We start from the raw sequence: 26,073 nt of genomic DNA on the forward strand, positions 1-26,073 counted from the left end.
CATTTGTTAAAGAATGATAAGAAGCATCAACTAGAAGGAAAACTTCAAGATATCAGATGTCGATTGACAACCCAAAGGCAAGAAATTGAGAGCACAAACAAATCTAGAGAGTTGAGAATTGCTGAAATCACCCACCTACAGCAACAATTACAGGTGAGAAAATATGTCCCTTAAAAGCTTTTTGGCTTACATGCCTTTCTCTGATTCATCTCATTCATTTATTCACTCAACAAACATCAAGCATCTAATAGGCGCTGGGAAGCCAAGATGAAGTAGACAAGGTCCTTGCCTGAAAATAGGTTGTCTAGTAACTCAGCACACTTGCTGAGACTGCTGCATGCCAGCTCAATGCAAGCCCTGGTAAGCACTGAGGATCCAGCAGTGGACAGCAGACAGGAACCCCGCCCTCACGGAGCTTACCTTCTGTTTGCAGGGGAGACAAGCACTAATAAAATGACAAGTATATACTCTGTTAGAAGATGAAAAGTTGCTCTGGAGAGCAAGTAGGGAAGAGAGTCCCCAGTAGTAAGGAGGGCTGTGATTTTGAGTAATGTGGTCAGGACAGGCCTCTCTCTGAACATGCTTTTTGAGTAAAGACTTGAAAGAGATGAGTGGCTGAGCCATGTGAATATCTGGCAGAGCAAGTTATAGGTAGGGAAACAATAGTGCAGAAGACCTGAGGCTGTCGCTGGTCTCTGGGATGCCAGTTACAGCAAGGAGACCACTGTGGTTGGAGCAAGTGGGGGCTGGATCACACAGGACCTACAGTGCATTCATGGGACTTTTGCTTACCATGATAAGCACAATAAAGAAGTGCAGTTAAGTATATTAGGGGGAGTTCCAGAGATGTACGTATACACAACAGTTGGAGACACAGTGGAGTACTCTAAGCAGTTCTGCTTTCATTTTATTATCTATCCAACCTTGACCACCAAGTTGTTACAATATCACCTGGTTTGGTTTCAAGTGTTGAGCTAGGGGGGCATCAAATTCATGTAGATATTGTTCTGCATATCATCATGAAAGATGATCAGTTTTGAGCATTGTGACTTTTTTTTTGTAAGTCGTTTTAAGACCTCTGAGTTCTCAGAGACGTTTTCTTTCTTTCTTTCTTTCTTTCTTTCTTTCTTTCTTTTTATTTATTTATTTATTTATTTATTTATTTATTTATTTATTTATTTATTTATTTAGGCCGCGTTGGGTCTTTCTTGCTGCATGCGGGCTTTCTCTAGTTGCGGTGAGCGGGGGCTACCCTTCGTTGCGGTGCTCAGGCTTCTCATTGGGTGGCTTCTCTTGTTGTGGAGCACAGGCTCTAGGCACGCGGGCCCAGTAGTTGTGGCTCACGGGCTGTAGAGCACAGGCTCAGTAGTTGTGGCACACGGGCTTAGTTGCTCCGCAGCATATGGGATCTTCCTGCACCAGGGCTTGAACCCATGTCCCCTGCATTGGCAGGTGGATTCTTAACCACTGCACCACCAGGGAAGTCCCTTGAACATTGTGACTTTTATTTCAGCTTCTTCCTCTCTGCATGCTGTTTTTGAGATTTATCCATATTGTTGAGTGAATCAGTTGTTTGTTACTTTTCATCACTGAGTAGTATTTCCTTATTTATCCCCTCACCTGTTGAGGGACATGTAGGTTTTTTCCAGCTTGGGACTGTTTTTTTTTTAAATTTATTTTTGGCTGCGTTGGGTCTTCATTGCTGCGCGCAGGCCTTCTCTAGCTGCAGCGAGCAGGGGCTACTCTTTGTTGCAGTGTGCGGGCTTCTCATTGCAGTGGCTTCTCGTTGTGCAGCACGGGCTCTAGGCACACGGGATTCAGTAGCTGTGGCTCTCGGGCTCTAGAGCGCAGGCTCAATAGTTGTGGTGCAAGGGCTCAGTTGCTCAGAGGCACGTGGGATCTTCCCGGACCAGGGATCAAACCCGTGTCCCCTGCACCAGCAGGCGGATTCCTAACCACTGCACCACCAGGGAAGTCCCTGGTTTGGGACTTTATGAATTAAGCTGCAATGAGTATTTACTTATACATCTTTATGTGGAAATGTGTTTTACTTCTCTTGGTTAAATTTTAGGAGTGGAATTACTATGTCATGTAAGTATGTGTTTAACCCTATCAGGAACTATCAAATTGTTTGCAAAGTGGTTGTACCATTTTACATTCTCACCAGGAGTGTATGAGTCCTTCAGTTGTTCCTCATTCTTGTCAACACTTGATATTGCCATTATTTTTAATTTTAACATCTCTGGTGTGTGTGTAACAATATCTCATGTGGCTTTAATTTGCATTTTCCTTCAGGCTAATTGATGTGGGTCATTGTTTCATATGTGTATTAGTATGCATCTTCTTCTGTGTCTTTTGTGAAAAAATCTTTAGCTCATTTTTTAGTAGGTTGTTTAGCATATTATCAAAGTTCTTTATATATTCTTGTAAGAAGTCCTTTTTTAAAAAAAAATTTATTTATTTATTTATTTGGTTGTGCCGGGTCTTAGTTGTGTCAGGTAGGCTCCTTAGTTGCAGCTCACAGGCTCCTTAGTTGTGGCTCGCTGGCTCCTTAGTTGCGGCACATGTGCTCCTTAGTTGTGGTGGGAGGGCTCCTTAGTTGCAGCTTGCTGGCTCCTTAGTTGTGGCATGCAAACTCTTAGTTGCGGCATGCATGTGGGATCTAGTTCCTTGACCAGGGATTGAACCTGGGCCCTCTGCGTTAGGGGCGTGGAATCTTAACCACTGCACCACCAGGGAAGTCCCAGAAGCCCTTTGTCAGATAGATGTTTTGCAAACATTTTCGCCCAGTCTGTGGCTTACGTTTTCATTTTTGTAATGGTGTTCTTTAAAGGGCAGACATGTTTAATGTTGGGAAAGTTCAATTTATTCATTTTTTTCTTTTATGGTTTACACTTTCCGTGTTCAATGCAAGAAATCTTTGACTATCCCAAGGTTGCAGATATTTTCTCTTATCTTTTCTTCCAGAAGTTTTACCCTTTTATATTACATGTTTAGGTCTGTGATCCATTTCAGGTTCATTTTTACTTAAGTGTAAGGTAAGGGGTGAGGTTCGTTTTTTTCCGTACCAACACCCAGTTGTTCTAGCAACATTTATTAAAAACACTGTCCTTTTCCCCCATTGAACTGCCTTGGTAGCTTGCTGATAATCAGTTAACCACATTTGTAAAAAACCTTTTCTAGATTCTCTTCTGTTCCTTTGATCTATGTCTATCCTTTCACCAGTATTTCACTCTGTTGATAATTTTAGTTTTATAATAATTTTTGAAATCAGGTAGTGTGAGTTCTTCAATATTTTTCTTTTTCAAATTATTTTGGCTATTTTAGGTCCTTTACATTTCCACAGAAGCTTTTAAAATCATCATCTCGGTTTTTACAAAGGTACTTATAGTTTTTATTGGAATTCCATTGAATTTATAGATCAGTATGGGAAGAAATGACATCTTAACAATATTGAGTCTTAACAGTATATCTCTTAATTTTATTTGGGTTGTTACAAATTTCTTACAGCAGTGTTTTGTAGTTTTCAGTGTACAAGTCTTGTACGTATTTTGTAAAGTTTAGCCCTAATTATTTCAAGGTTTTTTTTTTTTTAATAAATTTCTTTATTTATTTATTTTTGCTGTGTTGGGTCTTCGTTTCTGTGTGCAGGCTTTCTCTAGTTGCGGCAAGTGGGGGCCACTCCTCATCGCAGTGTGCGGGCCTCTCGCTGTCGCGGCCTCTCTTGTTGCAGAGCACAGGCTCGAGACGCGCAGGCTCAGCGGCCATGGCTCTCGGGCCTAGTTGCTCCGCGGCATGTGGGATCTTCCTGGACCAGGGCTCAAACCCATGTCCCCTGCACTGGCAGGCAAATCCTCAACACTGCACCACCAGGGAAGCCCTATTTCAAGGTTTTTGATGCTATTGTGTATTACATATTTTAATTTCAATTTACAGTTGTTTGATGCTAGTATATAGAAACAATTCATTTTCATATATTGACATTATATGTGTGATATTGCCTAACTCACTTATTAGTTCTAATAGCTTTATTGTAGCTTCCTTAGAATTTCTACATGCATAAACATTGTGAATAAGGATAACTTTATTTCTTCTTTTTCTTTTTTTTAAAAATATTTGTTTATTTATTCATTTGGTTGCACCAGGTCTTAGTTGTGGCAGGCGGGCTCCTCACTTGTGGCTTGCAAACTCTTAGTTGTGGCATGCATGTGGGTTCTAGTTCCCTGACCAGGGGTTGAACCCGGGCCCCCTGCATTGGGAGCATGGAGTCTTAACCACTGCACCACCATAACTTTATTTTTTTTCCAATCTATACGCCTTTTATTTCTTTTTTTGTCTTAACTGCATTGATTACAACCTTTAGTACTGTGTTGAATAGAAGTGGTGAGAGTCTTGTTCTTGATCTTAGGAGCAAAGCATTCAGTCTCTCACCATGAAGTATGATGTTAACTGTAGGTTTTTTTTGATTGATGCCCTTTATTAGGGTGAGGGACTTCCCTTTTTTTCCTTGTTTGCTGACAGTTTTTATCATGAATGGGTGTTGAATTGGGTCATATTCTTTTTTCCTGCATTTATTGAGATGTTTATGTGTTTATTTTCTCCTTTATTTTGTTAATATGGCGATATTTGAATGTTAAACCAACCTTCCATTCTTGGGGTAAACTGCACTTGGTCATGGTGTATTATTGTTTAACAAACATTTTGCTGGATTCAACTTGCTGTTATTAGGGGTCTCTATTGACATTCATGAAGGATATTAGTTTATCGATTTCTCATAATGTCCTTGTCTAGCTTTGGTATCAGGGTAATAAATAAGAAACTAAGCTGTAGGGTATTCTTTTCTCTTTTAGTTTCTAAAAATATATGATAGTAGTCTTTCCTTGATATCTGTGGGGGCACTGGTTCCAAGTTGCCTGGGGATACCAAAATCTGTGGGTGCTCAATTCCTTTATGTAAAACAGATAGTACTGTAGTCCTTCCATATTGGCGTATTTGGATTGAAATTCGATCCTAGGCTGGTTGAATCCAGATATGGTGGACTGACTGTAGTGGTAGCTACCATTTATCAAAGGCTGGCATGTGTCAGTGTGCTCAGTGCTAAGACCTTAATGTGGATATTTAATAGAGTCCCACAGTAATCTGGTAAGGGCACTATCATTACTCTCATGTTGTATGTGAGAAAGTGAAGATTCGAGAAGGGAACATTCTAGAATCAGTTTCTGGCATTCAGTTTCTGGCTGGGAAATAGGAATCCAAATTCAAATCCAGATCTATGTGACTTCAAGACTTTACTTCCAACCTTGACACTACACTGCCTTCCTAGCTAACCCCATCAGCTTGTCTCTTAAAATCCTGTATATTTCTATAAAACTTTCTCTCACCTCCTGGAATAGTTGTCAGGTTCCAGTATCAGATCAGTTGGTCCAAATGTGCAGATTAAAGGATTCGGGAGGCCGATTGCACTATGCCATTTTAATATAAGGGACTTGAGCAATCTCAGATTTTGCTATTGAGAGGATCCTGGAACCAATCCCCGATGGATACTGAGGGATAACTGTGTTTCTTCCTTAAATTTTTGGTGGCATTCACTAGTGAAGCCTTCTGGGTCTGGAGTCTTGTTTGTGGTAGAACTTTTAATTGCAAAATTTATTCAATAGATATTGACACAAGGCTATTCCAGTTTTCTATTTGTTCTTTGGTCTGTTTTGATAATTTTGTATCTTGCAATGAATTTGAACATTTCATCTAAGTTAACAGATTTATTTGTATAAAATTGTTTATAATATCCTCTTATTATTCTTTGCAAGTCTGTAGGATCTGTAGTGGTGTTACTTCTTTCATTCCTGATATTGGGAATTTGTATCTTTTCTCTCCCACTCCAACTCCTCCTCTCCTTCTTCCTTCTCTCCCTCCCCTTTCTCCTTCTCTTCCTCCTCTCCCTTCCCCTCCTCCTCCTTTACTCCATCAATCTAGCTAGGAGCATATTGGGTTTATTGATTGATTTTTTTTTAAAAAGGTTTTCGTTTTATAGATTTTTTTTTTTTCTCTGTGGTGTGTCTGTTTTCTATTTCATTGACTTAGGCTTCTTATTATTTCCTTCCATCTCTTTATTTTGGGTTTAATTTGCTTTTTTCTAGCCTCGTAAGGAGGAAGCTTAAATTATTGAATTTGGATCTTTCTTCATTTCTGATAATGTATAACATTTTAAGCTATATAATTCCTTCAAAGCATTGTCATAGCCATATGAATATGTTGTATTTTTAAATCCACTCAATTCAAAACATTTTTTAAAATTTCCTTTGTCATTTCTCTGATGGGTTATTTAGAATTATGCTGTTTAGTTTCCAAATGCTTGGATTTTTTTTCCATTTGTGTTATTGATTTCTGATTTATTTATGATATGATCTGTGAACATACTCTGTATGATTTTAACCCTTTTAAGTTTATTGAGTCTTATGTTATGGCCCAGCATTTGATCTGTCTTGGTGAATATTCCATGTGCACTTGTAAAGAATGTGTACTCTGTTGAAGTTGGGTAGGGTGTCCTGTAAATGTCAGTCGATCAAGTTGATTCACGATGTCGTTCATGTCTTCTGTGTCCTTACTGATTATCACTGAAGTCCTAATCAATTTGAGATATTAGGATATGACATATAATGTAAACAGTATCAGAAGTTCACTGCTAGAAATTGTTTGAAAATATTTTTAAATGCATGCACCTTTTAAAAGTGTATTCTTTTCTGTGGTAACTGTTTTTCTGTGTCTTTCATTAACTATGAGAAGTTTCATAAAATATTCTGTTGAAAATTTAGGAGTGAAGGCCATGTGTTTGTTTATTATCTCACTGAATGCTCTGTGTCCAAACATATTTTTATTATTTAAGATTGATGCTTAGTATATTCAGTTATTGATAATAAAATACAAATCAAGGTTCCTGAAAAAATAGTGAAGTTAAAAATAATACATGGTTTGAAGAAAGGCCGGTACATAGTAGGCAGTGAGAAATCGGTTTCCTTTCTTTACAGTAATTAGCAAATTCTTGCTCTGCAAATGAGTCAGGTAGCCCTTCATATTGGTTTGACCTATTTTCGAAACTCAGGTAGTCCATTTAAAAGAAACGTTTAAATAAGTGAAACAATCTGAGTGATCTGAGCCAGGCTTCATCTTGATCCTTCATTGTTTGTCCTGGTTCAGGAAAGAATCTTTGGGATTGGGTAAGAGGCCTTGCCTTAATTTAGCAAGGAGAACAAGAGGAGAAGCTTAGTTGGCTATGCTTTTTTGGGAAAATGATCAATTTTTGTATTCTGTTTTTCTCAAATTTTGGGGGATGCGGGGTATATGTGTTTTTGTGGATTATTCATATGATAAGATGCTACCAAATCCTCTCCGTTGAGCTGTATCTACTGTTCAGACATATAGTACACAAAGATTTATTACACACAAGCCAGTCTGTATCTAAAGGTGGTTGTTCCAGAAAGGGACTGGTTCTTAGCCTCCAGTGAAAATTTTTATTGACATTTTTATTTTTTCAAACCAAAAGTTAATACACAGAGATTTTTTTCTCAAACCAAAGTAAAAATAAACGTCAAATATTCCTTAATAAAGGCTGGAAAATCTGTCCTTTTTCTAAAATGTGTAGAAACTATATTGAATCATTTCAGCTGAACTTAGGCAAATACAATTGCTTGTCAAGTCACCCATGATAACTCCAAATAGCCTTGTACAATGTGGTTTAGCTTTTATCTATGTCAGTTAAAAAATAGTTGGTTCAAGATTTTTGTGTAGCTGTTTAAAATTGTGCCTCTATCCTGAGTGTTGGACAAACATATATGGCAGCTAAGATTCTGATTGTTAAAAGTCCTTTTTTGATTTCTGTTTCCAACTTCAGGTGTATGGTAATCCAGTTCAACCCTATTAAGGCTCAAAGTTCAGGACAAAACAGTTCCTGTTTAAACTACTGAGTCAGTTTGCAAACAGCAGGGTCACTGCATTTGCATTTGATCCCAGTGCAATTGAGAGATCATTGCTTTCCATTTTCTCTGCTGAGTTGTGAAACCACCCTGACAGTTTCACTGTAGAGGATTCAGGTTGAGATTAGGAGAGTCTTTGAGGGATGAGGAAACATGGTAGTTTTCTCCATCATTCATTGCTGTGTTCTCTTTCTCTCCTAGGAGTCTCAGCAAATGCTTGGAAGACTTATTCCAGAAAAACAGATACTCAATGACCAATTGAAACAAGTTCAGCAGAACAGTTTGCACAGTAGGTGTTTTATAAAAGTTGACTTTTTCCCTTTTTACTGGCAAGAATTTTCTTAATTGAAATGAGAACGTTAACAACCATTTTTCCTCACTGCGAGTTTGTTTTTCTTATCTTGCAATGTTTTTCTAAAACAGGAGATTCACTTCTTACACTCAAAAGAGCCTTAGAAGCAAAAGAACTAGCTCGGCAGCAGCTACGAGATCAACTGGATGAAGTAGAGAAAGAAACTAGATCAAAACTACAGGAGATTGATATTTTCAATAATCAACTGAAGGTAACTATTCTGTGTGTGCCTACATGTATGTCTTACTTTTTAATTTTTCTAACTGGCCAGATGATTAGTTGATATTTGATCCCAGGCTGAAAAATTTATTAGGCTGGTTTGTCAGCCTTCATGAAAGCCTTCACATTTATGGATAAACATTAAACAATCTAAGTTGAATTTTTCTCCTTTAAAATATAAAAATGAATTTGGCATCTCTAAATTAGGGCTGAGTGAATGGCTCCAACATGACATCTGTCTTTTACCTGAATTACATTTTAACACATCTTCATCCTTTTGTCTACTGAGAACTACATCAAGTTGAATTTCCAAAAGCTAGGCTCCAAAAGCTTCATCTTTCTTATGTTCTTTGAAGACTACTGAAAAGAAACTGTTGTCTCTTTTAAAACTAAGAATTTTTCTTCCACTTTTTACCTTCAAGATTGTACTTGAATAGAAATCTTTATTTTGTCACCTCACATTTTAAAATATTATTGTTTAATGGAATAATTGCTTTTGTCTTTGTGGCAGAAGTGGTGTATGGTTTTGTCATATTTACACAGTAAAACTCAGGAAAATGCCAAAGGTCTTAGGGAATGTAAAAGTAGTTAGATCACAGCCTTTTTCTGATTTGGTGCTTTTGATTTAACTTTAGAACTTTATCATCTTAAGAATGATTATTATCTTGTAATAAAATTTCTTGGCGTGCAAACAGCTCATTTCCTATCAATAACAATCATATACTTTAGATTTAAGTAGATATTGGAGTTTTTAATCAGTTATGTTCTTATAAAAAGTTGGATTTTACACTTGTTTTTCTCAAATATTTTCTTTTTCCAACCTAAAATCCTTTATACTTGATTCTGACCAATTTAGCTTTTGATACTAGGAAAAAGTTAAAATCCTATTCTTCATTAGTAGAAATAGAACAACAAATTAGAAAGCATATTTGAGATTTTTAGTTGACTTTTGAATTGTGATTCTAGGCCAAATTGTCTAGACATTTGAGTTCGAGGTATTTGTACTGTTTTTTCAGAGTAATAAGTAATAAGCTTTTCTCAATTATACAATTCCAGGAAAGTGATCTTAGGGGAAATATTATTTGAGTAAACTTAGTGTTTGGGGTTTTCTTTGCTTTCATGCTTACACAGAGTATGTATTTGTGTGCATGTGTGTATGTACTATATATTTTTTTTCTATATTTGTACACGTATGATTGTGTCACATGTAAGTATTGGAAGTACAGCTATCAGTTCTCCTTCTCTAGGATAATAAGTACAATAGAAACATGTTAACTGTCTTATGACGTCACTAGTTCAAGCAAAAAGAATATGGCACTAGTGCAAGCTTGTAGTCCTTTCTAATAGTCTCTTGGATTATAAACTGTTAAGTATTCAGGTATCTCCTTTTTTTTTTTTTTTTTTTTTTTTCTTCGGTGCGCGGGCCTCTCACTGTTGTGGCCTCTCCCGTTGCGGAGCACAGGCTCCGGACGCACAGGCTCAGCGGCCATGGCTCACGGGCCCAGCCGCTTCGCGGCACGTGGGATCTTCCCGTACTGGGGCACGAACCCGCGTCCCCTGCATCGGCAGGTGGACTCTCAACCACTGCGCCACCAGGGAAGCCCTCAGGTATCTTCTGAACCCAGGCAGTACTCTAGATTTCTGCCTTAATCTTAAGGTTCCTTTCTATAGAAGTTCGACCCCAAACAAGGTTCACACATTTTAGAAAATGATACTCTGATGAATTCCCTGGCGGTTCAGTGGTTAAGACTCAGCGTTCTCACTGCCAGGGGCCCAGGTTCGATCCCTGCTTGGGAAACTAATATCCCACAAGCTGCAGTGTGGCAAGAAAGAGAGAGAGAGAGAGAGAGAGAGAGAGAGAGAGAGAGAGAAAGAGAGAGAAAGGGAGGGAGGAAGGAAGGAAGCGGTACTCTGGTGGATGATTTTTTTTTTTTCTTTTTTTGGTTGCACTGGGTCTTAGTTCTGGCAGATGGACTCCTTAGTTGCGGCTCCAGGGCTCCTTAGTTGCAGCATGCAAACTCTGAGTTGTGGCATGCATGTGGGATCTTGTTCCCTGACCAGGGATCGAACCCGGGTCCCCTGCATTGGGAGCACAGAGTCTTATCCACTGCGCCACCCGGGAAGTGTCCCTGGTGGGTGATTTTTGATAACACCTAGAAGACTTACAGATTATTTTGGCTGTATTTCGGCTATTGAATTACTGTTGTCATTGCTGTAGAGAACACCCTTAAAATGTGGTGTTTGTCACTCTTACTGTGTTTAGTTGACTAATGCTGCCTTCAGTATCAGAGAGTTGCTTATACAAAGGCTAATTTTTTAGCCCTTTATTCCACTAGCCCCTTTTCCAAATATACTTATTTTTAAAATAAGAACATTCCTTTCTGTTGTAATTTTTATTTTAGTTTTCCATTATTACTTTAAATTTAAGTCAATGTGGAGAGTAAAAAAAAGAATCACGGGCTTCCCTGGTGGCGCAGTGGTTGAGAGTCCGCCTGCCGATGCAGGGGACACGGGTTCGTGCCCCGATCCCGGAAGATCCCACATGCCGCGGAGCGGCTGGGCCCGCGAGCCATGGCCGCGGAGCCTGTGTGTCCGGAGCCTGTGCTCCGCAACGGGAGAGGCCACAGCAGTGAGAGGCCCGCGTACAGCAAAAAAAAAAAAAAAAAAAAAGAATCACAAGCCGGTATGTAGCTATATTGTTTTGTTATTTAAAACTCGTTTGGAGGACTTAGTGACTATATTATGTTACCTGACGGTTATTATTTCTATTATTCCTCTCAAACCTGGTGAGACCAAAGCAGAAACAGTTACATTGAAGAATCAAAAGATTTATAATTTGATTTGGACAACTCAGAGGCAGATTTAAGTAACTATTGAGTATCTCCTGCCAATTTTTCTTTTTTGTAGTCACCTTGGAGAATATGAAGCTTTTTTTTTTTTTCTGACTTTAGAGCATATATTCACTAGCAGCTATAGTTTCTTGTGATGGACCAAGAGAGCCACATTCTGACCCTTTGGGATTTCTTCCATGTTTCCCTTGATACAGCAGTGCCTTTACAGCATCTTCACTAATGATGCAAAAATTACTTCTACCTTGCTGACAGTGAAACAGTTCAACTGCCCAGTCATTCCACACATCTAATTTGATGGTGTGAATTTGCTCCATCCTAAACCTTCTTCTCCTAAAAGGAAACCAGCCTGGAGAGTATAGAAAAGAAATTCGGACTTAGTTTTGTTTTATATTCGTATAGAGTGTTCATCTAGAGAAAGAAAGTTTAATTCACTCATTATCAACTAATATGGTGACACTGGAGAAATACCTTACGGAGTGCAAAGTTGTTGCTTTTTGTTTTTTTTGTGTGTGTGTGGCATGCGGGCCTCTCACTGCTGTGGCCTCTCCCGTCGCAGAGCACAGGCTCCGGACGCGCAGGCTCAGCGGCCATGGCTCACGGGCCCAGCCGCTCCGCGGCATGTGGGATCTTCCCAGACCGGGGCACGAACCCATGTCCCCTGCATCGGCAGGCGGACTCTCAACCACTGCACCACCAGGGAAGCCCCGGAGTGCAAAGTTTTAAAATTAGTTGATCGGAACATTAAACCTATATTCAATGGCTGGCTCCATAAATGAGGGTTCAGTTTAGCAAAATCCAACTCTCATAGTTCCTTTGATACAAAACTACTTACAATAAGCCATTCACTTCTTTTGATGCACACTCAAAGTCATGTCCAGTTCCTCAGGGATAAGGTCATGTAGGGAACAATAGCACCCTGCTTTAGCCCAGATTCTTAAGCATAAGACTGGGATTGGGAAGTATAATTATATTTAGTTTCTTGAATGAGAAAGAGTTTAGAGGGTAGGTATGCTTTTTCCTTTTATTCTTTTTTTAAATATGCAGTCTGGATTAGTTCTATCTACCAGATGTCTAGTTGAGATTCATTCTTTTGAGAATCTCTCCTTTTTTCTTCAGTTAAACAAGAACTACTTTAATTCAATTAAAGAGGAAAACAATTCCTTTTGCAGTTAGATTAACAGGTATTTGTTTCATATTGGTAGCCACCTACTGAAAATATAAAGCATACTTCAGTTCTGGGGAAGTGTTATTCAGGGCTGTGGAATATAAGGTCGCTAGAATCTTGGACCTTTACATTTCTATCTGATCTCATGGAAGTTGAGGACTCTTTTTCTCCTTTTAGAAAAGACTATTTTTCCATGCATTTTAGTAGATATCTTCCTTATAGATACGATATTTATGTTTTCCAAAATTGATCCCAAGACGTAAGTGTCTTTCTAATTTATCACCCAAAGCGAAGAATTACTTAAAAAAGGAAACAGAGGGAATAAACTTGGCTTTTGTAGGTCTAGCAAAAAGGGGGGAAACGATAGCACTCTGATATTGAAGCTTTTGTGCTCAAATTTCCAATTGATAGATTTTGTATTTTTACTGCCTTTTGTGTGAACAGTAAATTTTTGATGATCAAATGAAAATTTTAACCAATGATTTAACCAGGAATAATTGATTTTGTTAGTAATTATTGCCAGGATGAATTAAACCTTCTTGAAGTAGCTTTAATTCAGTGGACCAAATTTGTTTAACAAATTTTCTGCTTTTAAAATGTGTTGTATATGCAGCAAATATTTCTCATGCTAAGGAATCGAAAGTCTTCTCATATTCATGGCCTAGAAACTTCAATTTAAAATTATTGATTATTGGGACTTCCCTGGCGACGCAGTGGTTAAGAGTCCTCCTGCCAATGCAAGGGACATGGGTTTGAGCCCTGGTCCGGGAAGATCCCACGTACCGTGGAGCAACTAAGCCTGTGTGCCACAACTACTGAGTCTGCACTCTAGAGCCCACGAGCCACAACTGTTGAGTCTGTGTGCCACAACTACTGAAGCCTGCGTGCCTAGAGCCCATGCTCCGCAACAAGAGAAGCCTGCGCACCCCATCAAAGAGTATCCCCCACTTGCCGCAACTAGAGAAAGCCCGCATGCAGCAACAAAGACCCAACGCAGCCAAAAATAAAAATAAATAAATTTATTAAAAAAATAAAATTATCACTTATCTATGACTTTTCTCTTTTTACCTTGTTTTACAGGAAAATTAAAGCTCTCAACATTTTTAGGAGAATCTGTCTGCCTTTTAGGCACATAGAATCATTCTGATAGTTATTTTTCTTATATACAGTGCTTAGCTATAGGTGTAAAATTGTGGCTCTAACAAGTGTCAAATACCATTACCAGTAGGGACTTATTAGGCAGCAGCATTTGACTGCTTGCCTTTGGCAATGTTAGTAGTTACTGTAACAGTTTTCCTTGGCCCTGATAGCTTAATGTTCCATACTTTAAAGACCACTATGATACAGAGCAGCAACATAAAGTACAGCTTATAGTTTTCAGGGCTCCATTGTCAGCCAAATAAAGAGAATCCATGCAAAGAGGCTGGATGTTGTGTTTCATGTTGGAAAGTTGAGTCCTTGTTGGTTCCCATCTAGTCACTGTGTACTGGCCAAGTCGTAACATGAATGGCATTTACATTGGAACATTTCTTTCTTCCAGTCAGTGGCAGTGCAGGAGGCAGCATTGTAGTAGTGCCTGGCAGTTCTCCTGGGCTGCGTCATCCACTTAGACTTCTTTCTAAAGGTCTCCATGCCCTACTCAGGCAGTGCACATCTTTCTCAGACTAAGAATGGTGAACTATCTCCAGCTCTGTGCTTCAGTTTTCCCTGTGCAGATGAGTCCTCAGTGTCTAAGACAGCATTCACCATGAAGCGCTAAGCCTTTTTTGTAAAAGTTAATAATGATTAGCTATTATACATCATTGAAGTATGAGTGAATCTTTCCTCTTGACAAATTGTGTGTGTGTGTGTGTGTGTGTGTGTGTGATGAAAGCTCTGAACTACAAGCTGGATAAGGTACTGTATACTGTAGTCTTTATAACAAGCATATTTTAGATCATTGAATTTGCCACGTGGCTGCAAAAATTTGAAAGATAAACACTTATTTAGGTTGATATGCAAATTTTCATCATCAGATAGTACAGTCAGTATACTATTCCAAAAGGGGATAGTATTTTATTTCTTAGAAAAATGTATTTAGGACTAATTCAGAATTCAGAATTATATTCCTTAATATACTTGGGAAATCCAGGCTTTGTAAATTGAACACAAGAGGCTGTTAGAATATAAACTCTGCTTGTAATGATACCTGTCCTAAAAATTGCTCCTAGGAACAGAATTGTTGAAATGAGAATGCCAGTTATAGTAAATAAGGTTCTTGGCTTAATTAAGGCTTTTATGCTCTTGGTTTCAGACACTTGCTTTCATGCCAGCCTCATTCATTATGAAGGCAGTGAAAGGCAAAATGTTTAGCAACCAGGGGAGAAAAGAAAAGATCTGGAGAAGGAACTGCAGAACAGAATGAGAAGTCAGGAAAAAAATGCATGTGAAGGGAAACAAGGAAGGAAAGAAAAAGATCCAGAAAGAGGAGGAGATGCAGAGACAGCAAGAGAAATCAGTGTGAATTCAAATTACAGTGTTGCTTTCTTATGTTAGTAGATTAATGTTTGTCTGTTTCATGGTTTGTTCAAGATTAAATTTTATTTTTACCTCTATGATCCTTTTGAAAAGACCTCTTTTGCACAGAAGTAATAAAATGCTCTAGCTCTCATTCAATGTACTTGTGATTGTGGAAACTTTACACAGATCCCTTCAATGTAGAAAAATAATTAGAACACTCCCAAGACTCAAAATAGTTAACAGACATTGTACATCAGATTCTGTGCCATACCAGTAGGCTTGTTGGTTGGTTGAGTTTTTTGGTAATAGTGTGGGTTTTTCTTTTCAAGGTTTTCAAAAATACTTAACAAAAGGTGATTTTGGAAAGGGACAAAAGCAGAACTCAGTCTTTGAAAAAAAAATAACTTTTTTTTAAATTCTCTTCTTTAGCCAACCCCCTTGACAATTTTATCCTTTAGGATGACATGTATTTAATAAAACAATGGGATATTGCTTTATAAATAAAGTTGAGACATTTGGGGAAAACACAGATTTTTCAGGACAAAATGGAGTCCGTTTTCTCTTTCTGGGAATATATGGGTGTCTAGCAAAGACTCTTGGGAGACATCGGAAAAGATTCTTCGTTAGCTATTTCTATTGCAGAAAGCACAGGGTTTTCTAGTTCTTCTCCCGTTTTTTGTTCGCCTGTCTCCTCACCCCTTCACAGACACATATGCACATACACGCTGCGTAATTCATCCCTCTTTGGCTCTTCTATAGCACTTATGATACATTCACTGCCGCCTTGTGCCATGGGGAGTTGGACTTACTATCTGGTTAAATACTGACTACAGATTGAGAAGTAATATTTTAGCATGTTTTTAAATGTTAGTATACCCCTTTTTGGAATTTAAATAGCCAGTCAATATTTTCTTATACTCCTCTGACTTTTCTTGCATCAAGAATGAATACGTTTTCTAATTTTGCAATAATGGAATATCAGTTTACCTTGATATGGGTAAAATTTCTCTTTTGAAATGGTCATTTTTCAGATTTTTCCACACAGATAGGAGTTCCCCTCTCTTCATTGGGTTTGTTGATTGGCTTTCTTTAATAACTTTCCATTTGTTTCACAACCGCTTAATTGGGATAAGTTACTGTATTTAAAGACTCAAAAGTCCTTTTAAAAATTCTCATATTGTGTGCTACACAATATCCCTGGGTGAGAAGTAAAGTGATGTTTATTTATACAAAAGCACGCATACCTGTAAAATCTGTAACTTCCCCTCTCCCCCTAACATTTGTATAGAAACGGGACAGTTTACAAGGCATTTCCTTCCATATGGATTCACTTGTTTGCTCTTCATAGCACCTTCCCTTTGCTGTAGGTAGGCCAGGTACTACCTCCCAAGTCTTGCAGATGAGTAAACAGAGGCTTAGAGAAGGACCTGCCAATTGCACTCTTCTTTATCAAGCTGACCCCCAGGGACAAGAGGGTCTGGAGGCTTTGAGATTTCTGCCATTCATTGAAGTTTTTTGTGGAAGCCAGGAAAGATTCAAACTGAGTGTCTTAGGTGGAGTGTGGGGGAAAAAAATAAATAAAAGCACTTCTGCTTCTAACTTTCTGTAGGTATTAGGTCTAGACAAAAACACCTGCAATTTCTGTTGCTGGTACCTAGATTAGTTTTGTAAGAGTTCCATTTAATATTAACAGTACCAAGACTGTTGTAAATAGGAGATGTGTCCTCCACAGTTTTATTTTGATTTATAGTGTTGAGTTCATGAATTTCTAGTAATTAATCAAGGTATGTTTGGTTTTGTCTTTCTTTTCCAAGAGATAGCCTGAGGCAAAAACCAGAAGCAGAGTAATCCTTCAGACAAGTTAGATGACCAAATTAGCAATATATTCTCATTAATTGCTAGTCTTTTTTAGCCCCCCCCACCCCCCATTGCTCGTTCATTTTTTTTCTCTCTTCACAAACCTTTATGCAATGTCATGTTTATGAAAAGGAAAGCCATACATATTGTTCAGGTGGATACTTCTTTTTTTTGAATTTTATTTTATTATTATTTTTTTATACAGCAGGTTCTTATTATCTATTTTATACATATTAGTGTATATATGTCAATCCAAATCTCCCAATTCATCCCACCACTACCCCCTTCACTTTCCCCCCTTGGTGTCCATACGTTTGTTCTGTACATCTGTGTCTCTATTTCTGCCTTGCACACTGGTTCATCTATACTATTTTTCTAGATTCCACATATATGTGTTAATATACGATATTTGTTTTTCTGTTTCTGACTTACTTCACTCTGTATGACAGTCTCTAGGTCCATCCATGTCTCTACAAATGACCCAATTTCATTCCATTTTATGGCTGAGTAATATTCCATTGTATATATGTACCACATTTTCTTTTATCCATTCGTCTGTTGATGGGCATTTAGGTTGCTTCCATGACCTGGCTATTGTAAATAGTGCTGCAATGAACATTGGGGTGCATGTGTCTTTTTGGATTATGGTTTTGTTGGGGTATATGCCCAGTAGCGGAATTGCTGGGTCATATGGTAACTCTATTTTTAGTTTTTAAGGAACCTCCATACTATTCTCCATAGTGGCTGTATCAATTTACATTCCCACCTATAGTGCAAGAGAGTTCCCTTTTCTCCACACCCTCTCCAGCATCTGTTGTTTGTAGATTTTCTGATGATGCCCATTCTAACTGGTGTGAGGTGATACCTCATTGTAGTTTTTATTTGCGTTTCTCTAATAATTAGTGATGTTGAGCAGATTTTCATGTGCTTCTTGGCCATCTGTGTGTCTTCTTTGGAGAAATGTCTATTTAAGTCTTCTGCCCATTTTTTGATTGGGGTGTTTGTTTTTTTAATATTGAGCTGCATGAACTCTTTATATATTTTGGAGATCAATCCTTGGTCCATTGATTCGTTTGCAAATATTTTCTCCCATGCTGAGGGTTGTCTTTTCATTTTGTTTATAGTTTCCTTTACTGTGCAAAAGCATTTAAGTTTCATTAGGTCCCATTTGTTTAGTTTTGTTTTAATTTCCATTACTGTAGGAGGTGGGTCAAAAAGATCTTGCTGTGATTTATGTCAAAGAATGTTCTTCCTATCTTTACCTCTAAGAGTTTTATAGTGTCCAGACATATACTTAGGTCTTTAATCCATTTTGAGTTTATGTTTGTGTATGGTGTTAGGGAGTGTTCTGATTTCATTCTTTTGCAAGTAGCTGTCCAGTTTTCTCAGCACCACTTATTGAAGAGGCTGTCTTTTCTCCATTGTATATCCTTGTCTCCTTTGTCATAGATTAGTTGACCATCGGTGCATGGGTTTATCTCTGGGCTTTCTATCCTGTTCTATTGATCTATATTTCTCATTTTGTGCCAGTGCCATATTGTCTTGATTACTGTAGCTTTGTAGTATGGTCTGAAGTCAGGGAGTCTGATTCCTCCAGCTCTGTTTTTTTCCCCTCAAGATTGCTTTGGCTATTTGGGGTCTCTTGTATCTCCATACAAATTTTAAGATACTTTGTTCTAGTTCTGTAAAAAATGCCACTGGTAACTTGATAGGGATTGCACATTGAATCTGCAGATTGCTTTGGTGTAGTCATTCTCACAGTGTTGATTCTTCCCATGCAAGAACATGGTATATCTCACCATCTGTTTGTGTGATCTTTGATTTCTTTCATCATTGTCTTATAGTTTTCGGAGTACAGGTCTTTTACCTTCTTAGGTAGGTTTATTCCTAGGTATTTTATTCTTTTTGTTGCAAATGTGAATGGGATTGTTTCCTTAATTTCTCTTTGTGATCTTTCATTGTTAGTGTATAGGAATGCAAGGTATTTCTGTGCATTAATTTTGTATCCTACAACTTTACCAGATTCATTGATTAGCTCTAGTAGTTTTCTGGTGGCACCTTTACGATTCTCTGTGTATAGTATCATGTCATCTGAAAACAGTGACAGTTTTACTTCTTCTTTTCCAGTTTGTTTTCCTTTTATTTCTTTTTCTTCTCTGATTGCCGGGGCTAGGACTTCCAAAACTATGTTAAATGATAGTGGCGAGAGTGGACATCCTTGTCTTGTTCCTGATCTTAGAGGAAATGCTTTCAGTTTTTCACCTTTGAGAATGATGTTTGCTGTGGGTTTGTCGTATATGGCCTTTATGACGTTGAGGTAGTTTCCCTCTATGCCCACTTTCTGGAGAGTTTTTATAATAAAAAAACTCTGTTGAGTTTTCTCAGAAGCTTTTCTGCATCTATTGAGATGATCATATGGTTTTTATTCTTCAATTTGTTAATATGGTGTATCACACTGATTGATTTGTGTATGTTGAAGAATCCTTGCATCCCTGGGATAAATGCCACTTGATCATAGTGTATGATCCTTTTAATGTGTTGTTGGATTCTGACTGCTAGTATATTGTTGAGGATTTTTGCATCTATATTCATCAGTGATATTCATCTGTAATTTTCTTTTTTTGTAGTATCTTTGTCTGGATTTGGTATCAGGGTGATAGTGGCCAGTAGAGTTTGGGAGTGTTCAATCCTCTGCAATTTTTTGGAGTTTGAGAAGGACGGGTGTTAGCTCTTCTCTAAATGTTTGATAGAATTCACTGTGAAGCCATCTGGTCCTGGACTTCTGTTTGTTGGAAGATTTTTAATCACAGTTTCATTACTTGTGATTGGTCTGTTCATATTTTCTATTTCTTCTTGGTTCAGTCTTAGAAGGTTATACCTTTCTAAGAATTTGTCCATTTCGTCCAGGTTGTCCATTTTATTGGCATAGAGTTGCTTGTAGTAGTCTCTTATGATGCTTTGTATTTCTGTGGTATCCATTGTAACTTCTCCTTTTTCATTACTAATTTTGTTAATTTGAGTCCTCTCCCTCTTTTTCTTGATGAGTCTGGCTAAAGGTTTATCAATTTTGCTTATCTTCTCAAAGAACCATCTTTTAGTTTTATTGATCTATGCTATTTTCTTTCTTTCTATTTAATTTATTTCTGCTCTGATCTTTATGATTCCTTTCCTTCTGCTAACTTTGGTTTTGTTTGTTCTTCTTTCTCTAGTTCCTTTAGTTGTAAGGTTAGATTGTTTATTTGAGATTTTTCTTGTTTCTTGAGGTAGGATTGTATTGCTATAAACTTCCCTCTTAGAACTGTTTTTGCTGCATCCCATAGGTTTTGGATCATCGTGTTTTCATTGTCATTTGTCTCTAGGCATTTTTTTGTTTCCTCTTTGATTTCTACAGTGATCTCATGGTTATTTAGTAACGTATTATGTTTTTTTTTAACATCTTTATTGGGGTATAATTGCTCTACAGTGGTGTGTTAGTTTCTGCTTTATAACAAAGTGCATCAGTTATACATATACATATGTTCCCATATCTCTTCCCTGTTGCATCTCCCTTCCTCCCACCCTCCCTATCCCACTCCTCTAGGTGGTCACAAACCACCGAGCTGATCTCCCTGTGCTATGTGGCTGCTTCCCACTAGCTATCTATTTTACGTTTGGTAGTGTATATATGTCCATGCCACTCTCTCACTTTGTCTCAGCTTACCCTTCCCCCTCCCCGTATCCTCAAGTCCATTCTCTAGTAGGTCTGTCTCTTTATTCCCGTGTTACCCCTAGGTTCTTAATGACCTTTTTTTTTTCTTAGACTCCATATATATGTGTTAGCATACGGTATTTGTTTTACTCTTTCTGACTTACTTCACTCTGTATGACAGACTCTAGGTCCATCCACCTCATTACAAATAAGTCAGTTTTTTTCTTTTTATGGCTGAGTAATATTCCATTGTATATATGTGCCACATCTTCTTTATCCATTCATCTGCTGATGGACACTTAGGTTGTTTCCATGTCCTAGCTATTGCAAATAGAGCTGCAATGAACGTTTTGGTACATGACTCTTTTTGAATTATGGTTTTCTCAGGGTATATGCCCAGTACTGGGACTGCTGGGTCGTATGGTAGTTCTATCTGCAGTTTTTAAGGAACCTTCATACTGTTCTCCATAGTGCCTGTATCAATTTACATTCCCACAAATAGTGCAAGAGTGTTCCCTTTTCTCCACACCCTCTCCAGCATTTATTGTTTCTAGATTTTTTGATGATGGCCATTCTGACCGGTGTGAGATGATATCTCATTGTACTTTTGATTTGCATTTCTCTAATGATTAATGATGCGGAGCATTCTTTCATGTGTTTGTTGGCAATCTGTATATCTTCTTTGGAGAAATGTCTATTTAGGTCTTCTGCCCCGTTTTGGATTGGGTTGTTTGTTTTTTTGTTATTCAGCTGCATGAGCTGCTTATAAATTTTGGAGATTAATCCTTTGTCACTTGCTTCATTTGCAAATATTTTCTCCCATTCTGAGGGTTGTCTTTTGGTCTTGTTTATGGTTTCCTTTGCTGTGCAAAAGCTTTGAAATTTCATTAGGTCCCATTTGTTTATTTTTGTTTTTATTTCCATTTCTCTAGGAGGTGGGTCAAAAAGGATCTTGCTGTGATTTATGTCATAGAGTGTTCTGCCTATGTTTTCCTGTAAGAGTCTGATAGTGGCTGGCCTTACATTTAGGTCTTTAATCTATTTTGAGTTTATTTTTGTGTAAGGTGTCAGGGAGTGTTCCAATTTCATACTTTTACATGTACCTGTCCAGTTTTCCCAGCACCACTTATTGAAGAGGCTGTCTTTTCTCCACTGTATATTGTTGCCTCCTTTATCAAATTTAAGGTGACCATATGTGCATGGGTTTATCTCTGGGCTTTCTGTCTTTTTCCATTGATCTATCTTTCTGTTTTTGTGCCAGTACCATACTGTCTTGATTACTGTAGCTTTGTAGTACAGTCTGAAGTCAGGGAGCCTGATTCCTCCAGCTCCGTTTTTCATTCTCAAGTTTGCTTTGACTATTCGGGGTCTTTTGTGTTTCCATACAAATTGTGAAATTTTTTGTTCTAGTTCTGTGAAAAATGCCAGTGGTAGTTTGATAGGGATTGCATTGAATCTGTAGATTGCTTTGGGTAGTAGAGTCATTTTCACAATGTTGATTCTTCCAATCCAGGAACTTGGTATATCTCTCCATCTATTTGTATCATCTTTAATTTCTTTTATCAGTGTCTTATAATTTTCTGCATACAGGTCTTTTGTCTCCTTAGGTAGGTTTATTCTGAGATATTTTATTCCTTTTGTTGCAGTGGTAAAGGGGAGTGTTTTCTTGATTTCACTTTCAGATTTTTCATCATTAGTGTTTAGGAATGCCAGAGATTTCTGTGCATTAATTTTGTATCCTGCTGCTTTGCCAAATTCATTGATTAGCTCTAGTAGTTTTCTGGTAGCATCTTTAGGATTCTGTATGTATAGTATCATGTCATCTGCAAACAGTGACAGCTTTACTTCTTCTTTTCGGATTTGGATTCCTTTTATTTCCTTTTCTTCTCTGATTGCTGTGGCTAAAACTTCCAAAACTTATTTTCAGTAATAGTGGTGAGAGTGGGCAACCGTGTCTTGTTCCTGATCTTCGTGGAAATGCTTTCAGTTTTTCACCATTGCGGATGATGTTCGCTGTGGGTTTGTCACATATTGCCTTTATTGTGTTGAGGAAAGTTCCCTCTATGCCTACTTTCTGGAGGGTTTTTATCATAAATGGGTGTTGAATTTTGTCAAAAGCTTTCTCTGGATCTATTGAGATGAACATATGGTTTTTCTCCTTCAATTTGTTAATATGGTTTATCACATTGATTGATTTGCATATATTGAAGAATCCTTGCATTCCTGGAATAAACCCCACTTGATCATGGTGTATGATCATTTTAATGTGCTGTTGGAATCTGTTTGCTAGTATTTTGTTGAGGATTTTTGCATCTATGTTCATCAGTGATATTGGCCTGTAGTTCTGTTTCTTTGTGACATCTTTGTCTGGTTTTGGTATCAGGTTGATGGTGGCCTTGTAGAATGAGTTTGGGAGTGTTCCTGCCTCTGCTATATTTTGGAAGAGTTTGAGAAGGATAGGTGTTAGCTGTTCTCTACATGTTTGATAGAATTCTCCTGTGAAGCCATCTGGTCCTGGGCTTTTGTTTGTTGGAAGATTTTTTATCACAGTTTCAATTTCAGTGCTTGTGATTGGTCTATTCATATTTTCTATTTCTTCTTGGTTCAGTCTCGGCCGGTTGTGCATTTCTAAGAATTTGTCCATTTCTTCCAGGTTGTCCATTTTATTGGCATAGAGTTGCTTGTAGTAATCTCTCATGATCCTTTGTATTTCTGCAGTGTATGTTGTTACTTCTCCTTTTTCATTTCTAATTCTATTGATTTGAGTCTTCTCCCTTTTTTTCTTGATGAGTCTGGCTAATGGTTTATCAATATTTTAATTTTCTCAAAGAACCAGCTTTTAGTTTTATTGATCTTTGCTATCATTTCCTTCATTTCTTTTTCATTTATTTCTGATCTGATCTTTATGATTTCTTTCCTTATGCTAACTTTGGGGTTTTTTTGTTCCTCTTTCTCTAATTGCTTTAGGTGCAAGGTTAGGTTGTTTATTTGAGATGTTTCCAGTTTCTTAAGGTAGGATTGTATTGTGATAAACTTCCCCCTTAGAACTGCTTTTGCTGCATCCCATAGGTTTTGGGTTGTTGTGTCTCCATTGTCATTTGTTTCTAGATATTTTTTGATTTACTCTTTGATTTCTTCAGTGAACACTTTGTCATTAAGTAGTGTATTGTTTAGCCTCCATGTGTTTGTATTTTTTACAGATCGTTTCCTGTAATTGATATCTAGTCTCATAGCATTGTGGTCAGAAAAGATACTTGATATGATTTCAATTTTCTTTATTTACCAAGGCTTGATTTGTGACCCAAGATATTAGCTATCCTGGAGAATGTTCCATGAGCACTTGAGAAAAATGTGTATTCTGTTGTTTTTGGATGGAATGTCCTATAAATATCAATTAAGTCCATCTTTTTTAATGTATCATTTAAAGCTTGTATTTCCTTATTTATTTTCATTTTGGATGATCTGTCCGTTGGTAAAAGTGGGGTGTTAAAGTCCCCTACTATGACTGTGTTACTGTCGATTTCCCCTTTTATGGCTGTTAGTATTTGCCTTATGCATTGAGGTGCTCCTATGTTGGGTGCATAAATATTTACAATTGTTATATCTTCTTCTTGGATCGATCCCTTGATCTTTATGTAGTGTCCTTCTTTGTCTCTTGTAACAGTCTTTATTTTAAAGTCTATTTTGTCTGATATGAGAATTGCTACTCCAGCTTTCTTTTGGTTTCTGTTTGCATGGAATATCTTTTCCAATCCCCTCACTTTCAGTCTGTATGTGTCCCTAGGTCTGAAGTGGGTTTCCTGTACACAGCATATATACGGGTCTTGTTTTTGTATCCGTTCAGCCAATCTGTTTCTTTTGGTGGGAGCATTTAATCCATTTACATTTAAGGCAGTTATCGATATGTATGTTCCTATTCCCATTTTCTTAATTGTTTTGGGTTTGTCATTGCAGGTCTTTTCCTTCTGCTGTGTTTCTTGCCTAGAGAAGTTCCTTTAGCATTTGTTGTAAAGCTGGTTTGTTGGTGCTGAACTCTCTCAGCTTTTGCTTGTCTGTAAAGATTTTAATTTCTTCATCAAATCTGAGTGAGATCCTTGCAGGGTATAGTAATCTTGGTTGTAGATTTTTCTCCTTCATCACTTTAATTATGTCCTGCCACTCCCTTCTGGGTTGCAGAGTTTCTGCTGAAAGATCAGCGGTTAACCTTATGGGGATTCCCTTGTGTTTTATTTGTTGTTTTTCCCTTGCTGCTTTTAATATGTTTTCTTTGTATTTAATTTTTGATAGTTTGATTAATATGTGTCTTGGCGTGTTTCTCCTTGGATTTTTCCTATATGGGACTCTGTGTGCTTCCTGGACTTGTTTAATGATTTCCTTTCCCATATTAGGGAAGTTTTCAACTATAATCTCTTCAAATATTTTCTCAGTCCCTTTGTTTTTCTCTTCTTCTTCTGGGACCCCTATAATTCGAATGTTGGTGTGTTTTAATGTTGTCCCAGAGGTCTCTGAGAGTGTCCTCAGTTCTTTTCATTCTTTTTTCTTTATTCTTCTCTGCAGTAGTTATTTCCACTATTTTATCTTCCAGATCACTTATCCTTTCTTCTGCCTCAGTATTCTGCTATTGATCACTTCTAGAGTATTTTTAATTCCATTTATTGTGTTGTTCATCATTGCTTGTTTCCTCTTTAGTTCCTCTATGTCCTTGTTAAATGTTTCTTGCATTTTCTCTATTCTATTTCCAAGATTTTGATCATTTTTACTATCATTGTTCCGAATTCTTTTTCAGGTAGACTGCCTATTTCCTCTTCGTTTATTAGGTCTGGTGGGTTTTTACCTTGCTCCTTCATCTGCTATGTGTTTTTCTGTCTTCTCATTTTGCTTACGTACTGTGTTTGGTGTCTCCTTTTCGCAGGCTGCAGGTTTGTAGTTCCCATTGTTTTTTGTGTCTGGCCCCAGTGGATAAGGTTGGTTCAGTGAGTTGTGTAGGCTTCCTGGTGGAGGGGACTAGTGCCTGTGTTCTGGTGGATGAGGCTGGATCTTGTCTTTCTGGTGGGCAGGTCAACGTCTGGTGGTGTGTTTTGGGGTGTCTGTGGACTTATTATGATTTTAGGCAGCCTCTCTGCTAATGGCTGCAGCTGTGTTCTTGTCTTTCTAGTTGTTTGGCATAGGGTGTCCAGCACTGTAGCTTGCTGGTCGTTGAGTGAAGCTGGGTGTTGGTGTTGAGATGGAGATCTCTGGGAGATTTTCGCCGTTTGATATTACGTGGAGCTGGGAGGTCTCCTGTGGACCAGTGTCCTGAAGTTGGCTCTCCCACCTCAGAGGCACAGCCCTGACTCCTGGCTGGAGCACCAAGAGCCTTTCATCCACACAGCTCAGATTAAAGGGGAGAAAAAATAGAAAGGAAGAAAGAAAGAGGATAAAATAAAATAAAGTAAGATAAAGTTATTGAAATAAAAAATAATTATTAAGAA

The 26,073-nt window shown here is 37.8% G+C and overlaps 1 protein-coding gene across 1 annotated transcript in view; it reads left to right on the forward strand.

The window, feature by feature from the left end:
- ITSN1 (intersectin 1) overlaps positions 1–26,073 on the forward strand; it is a 244,597-nt gene that overhangs the window by 119,967 nt on the left and 98,557 nt on the right. The window contains exons 15-17 of the mRNA XM_082625531.1: positions 13–153; positions 8,172–8,259; positions 8,394–8,533. Of these exons, the coding sequence (XP_082481657.1) occupies positions 13–153; positions 8,172–8,259; positions 8,394–8,533 (369 nt within the window). The remainder of the gene's footprint in view (positions 1–12; positions 154–8,171; positions 8,260–8,393; positions 8,534–26,073) is intronic.

This window comes from Mesoplodon mirus, assembly GCF_964341445.2.
Source record: "Mesoplodon mirus genome assembly, chromosome: 6".
Lineage (NCBI taxonomy): Eukaryota > Metazoa > Chordata > Mammalia > Artiodactyla > Ziphiidae > Mesoplodon > Mesoplodon mirus.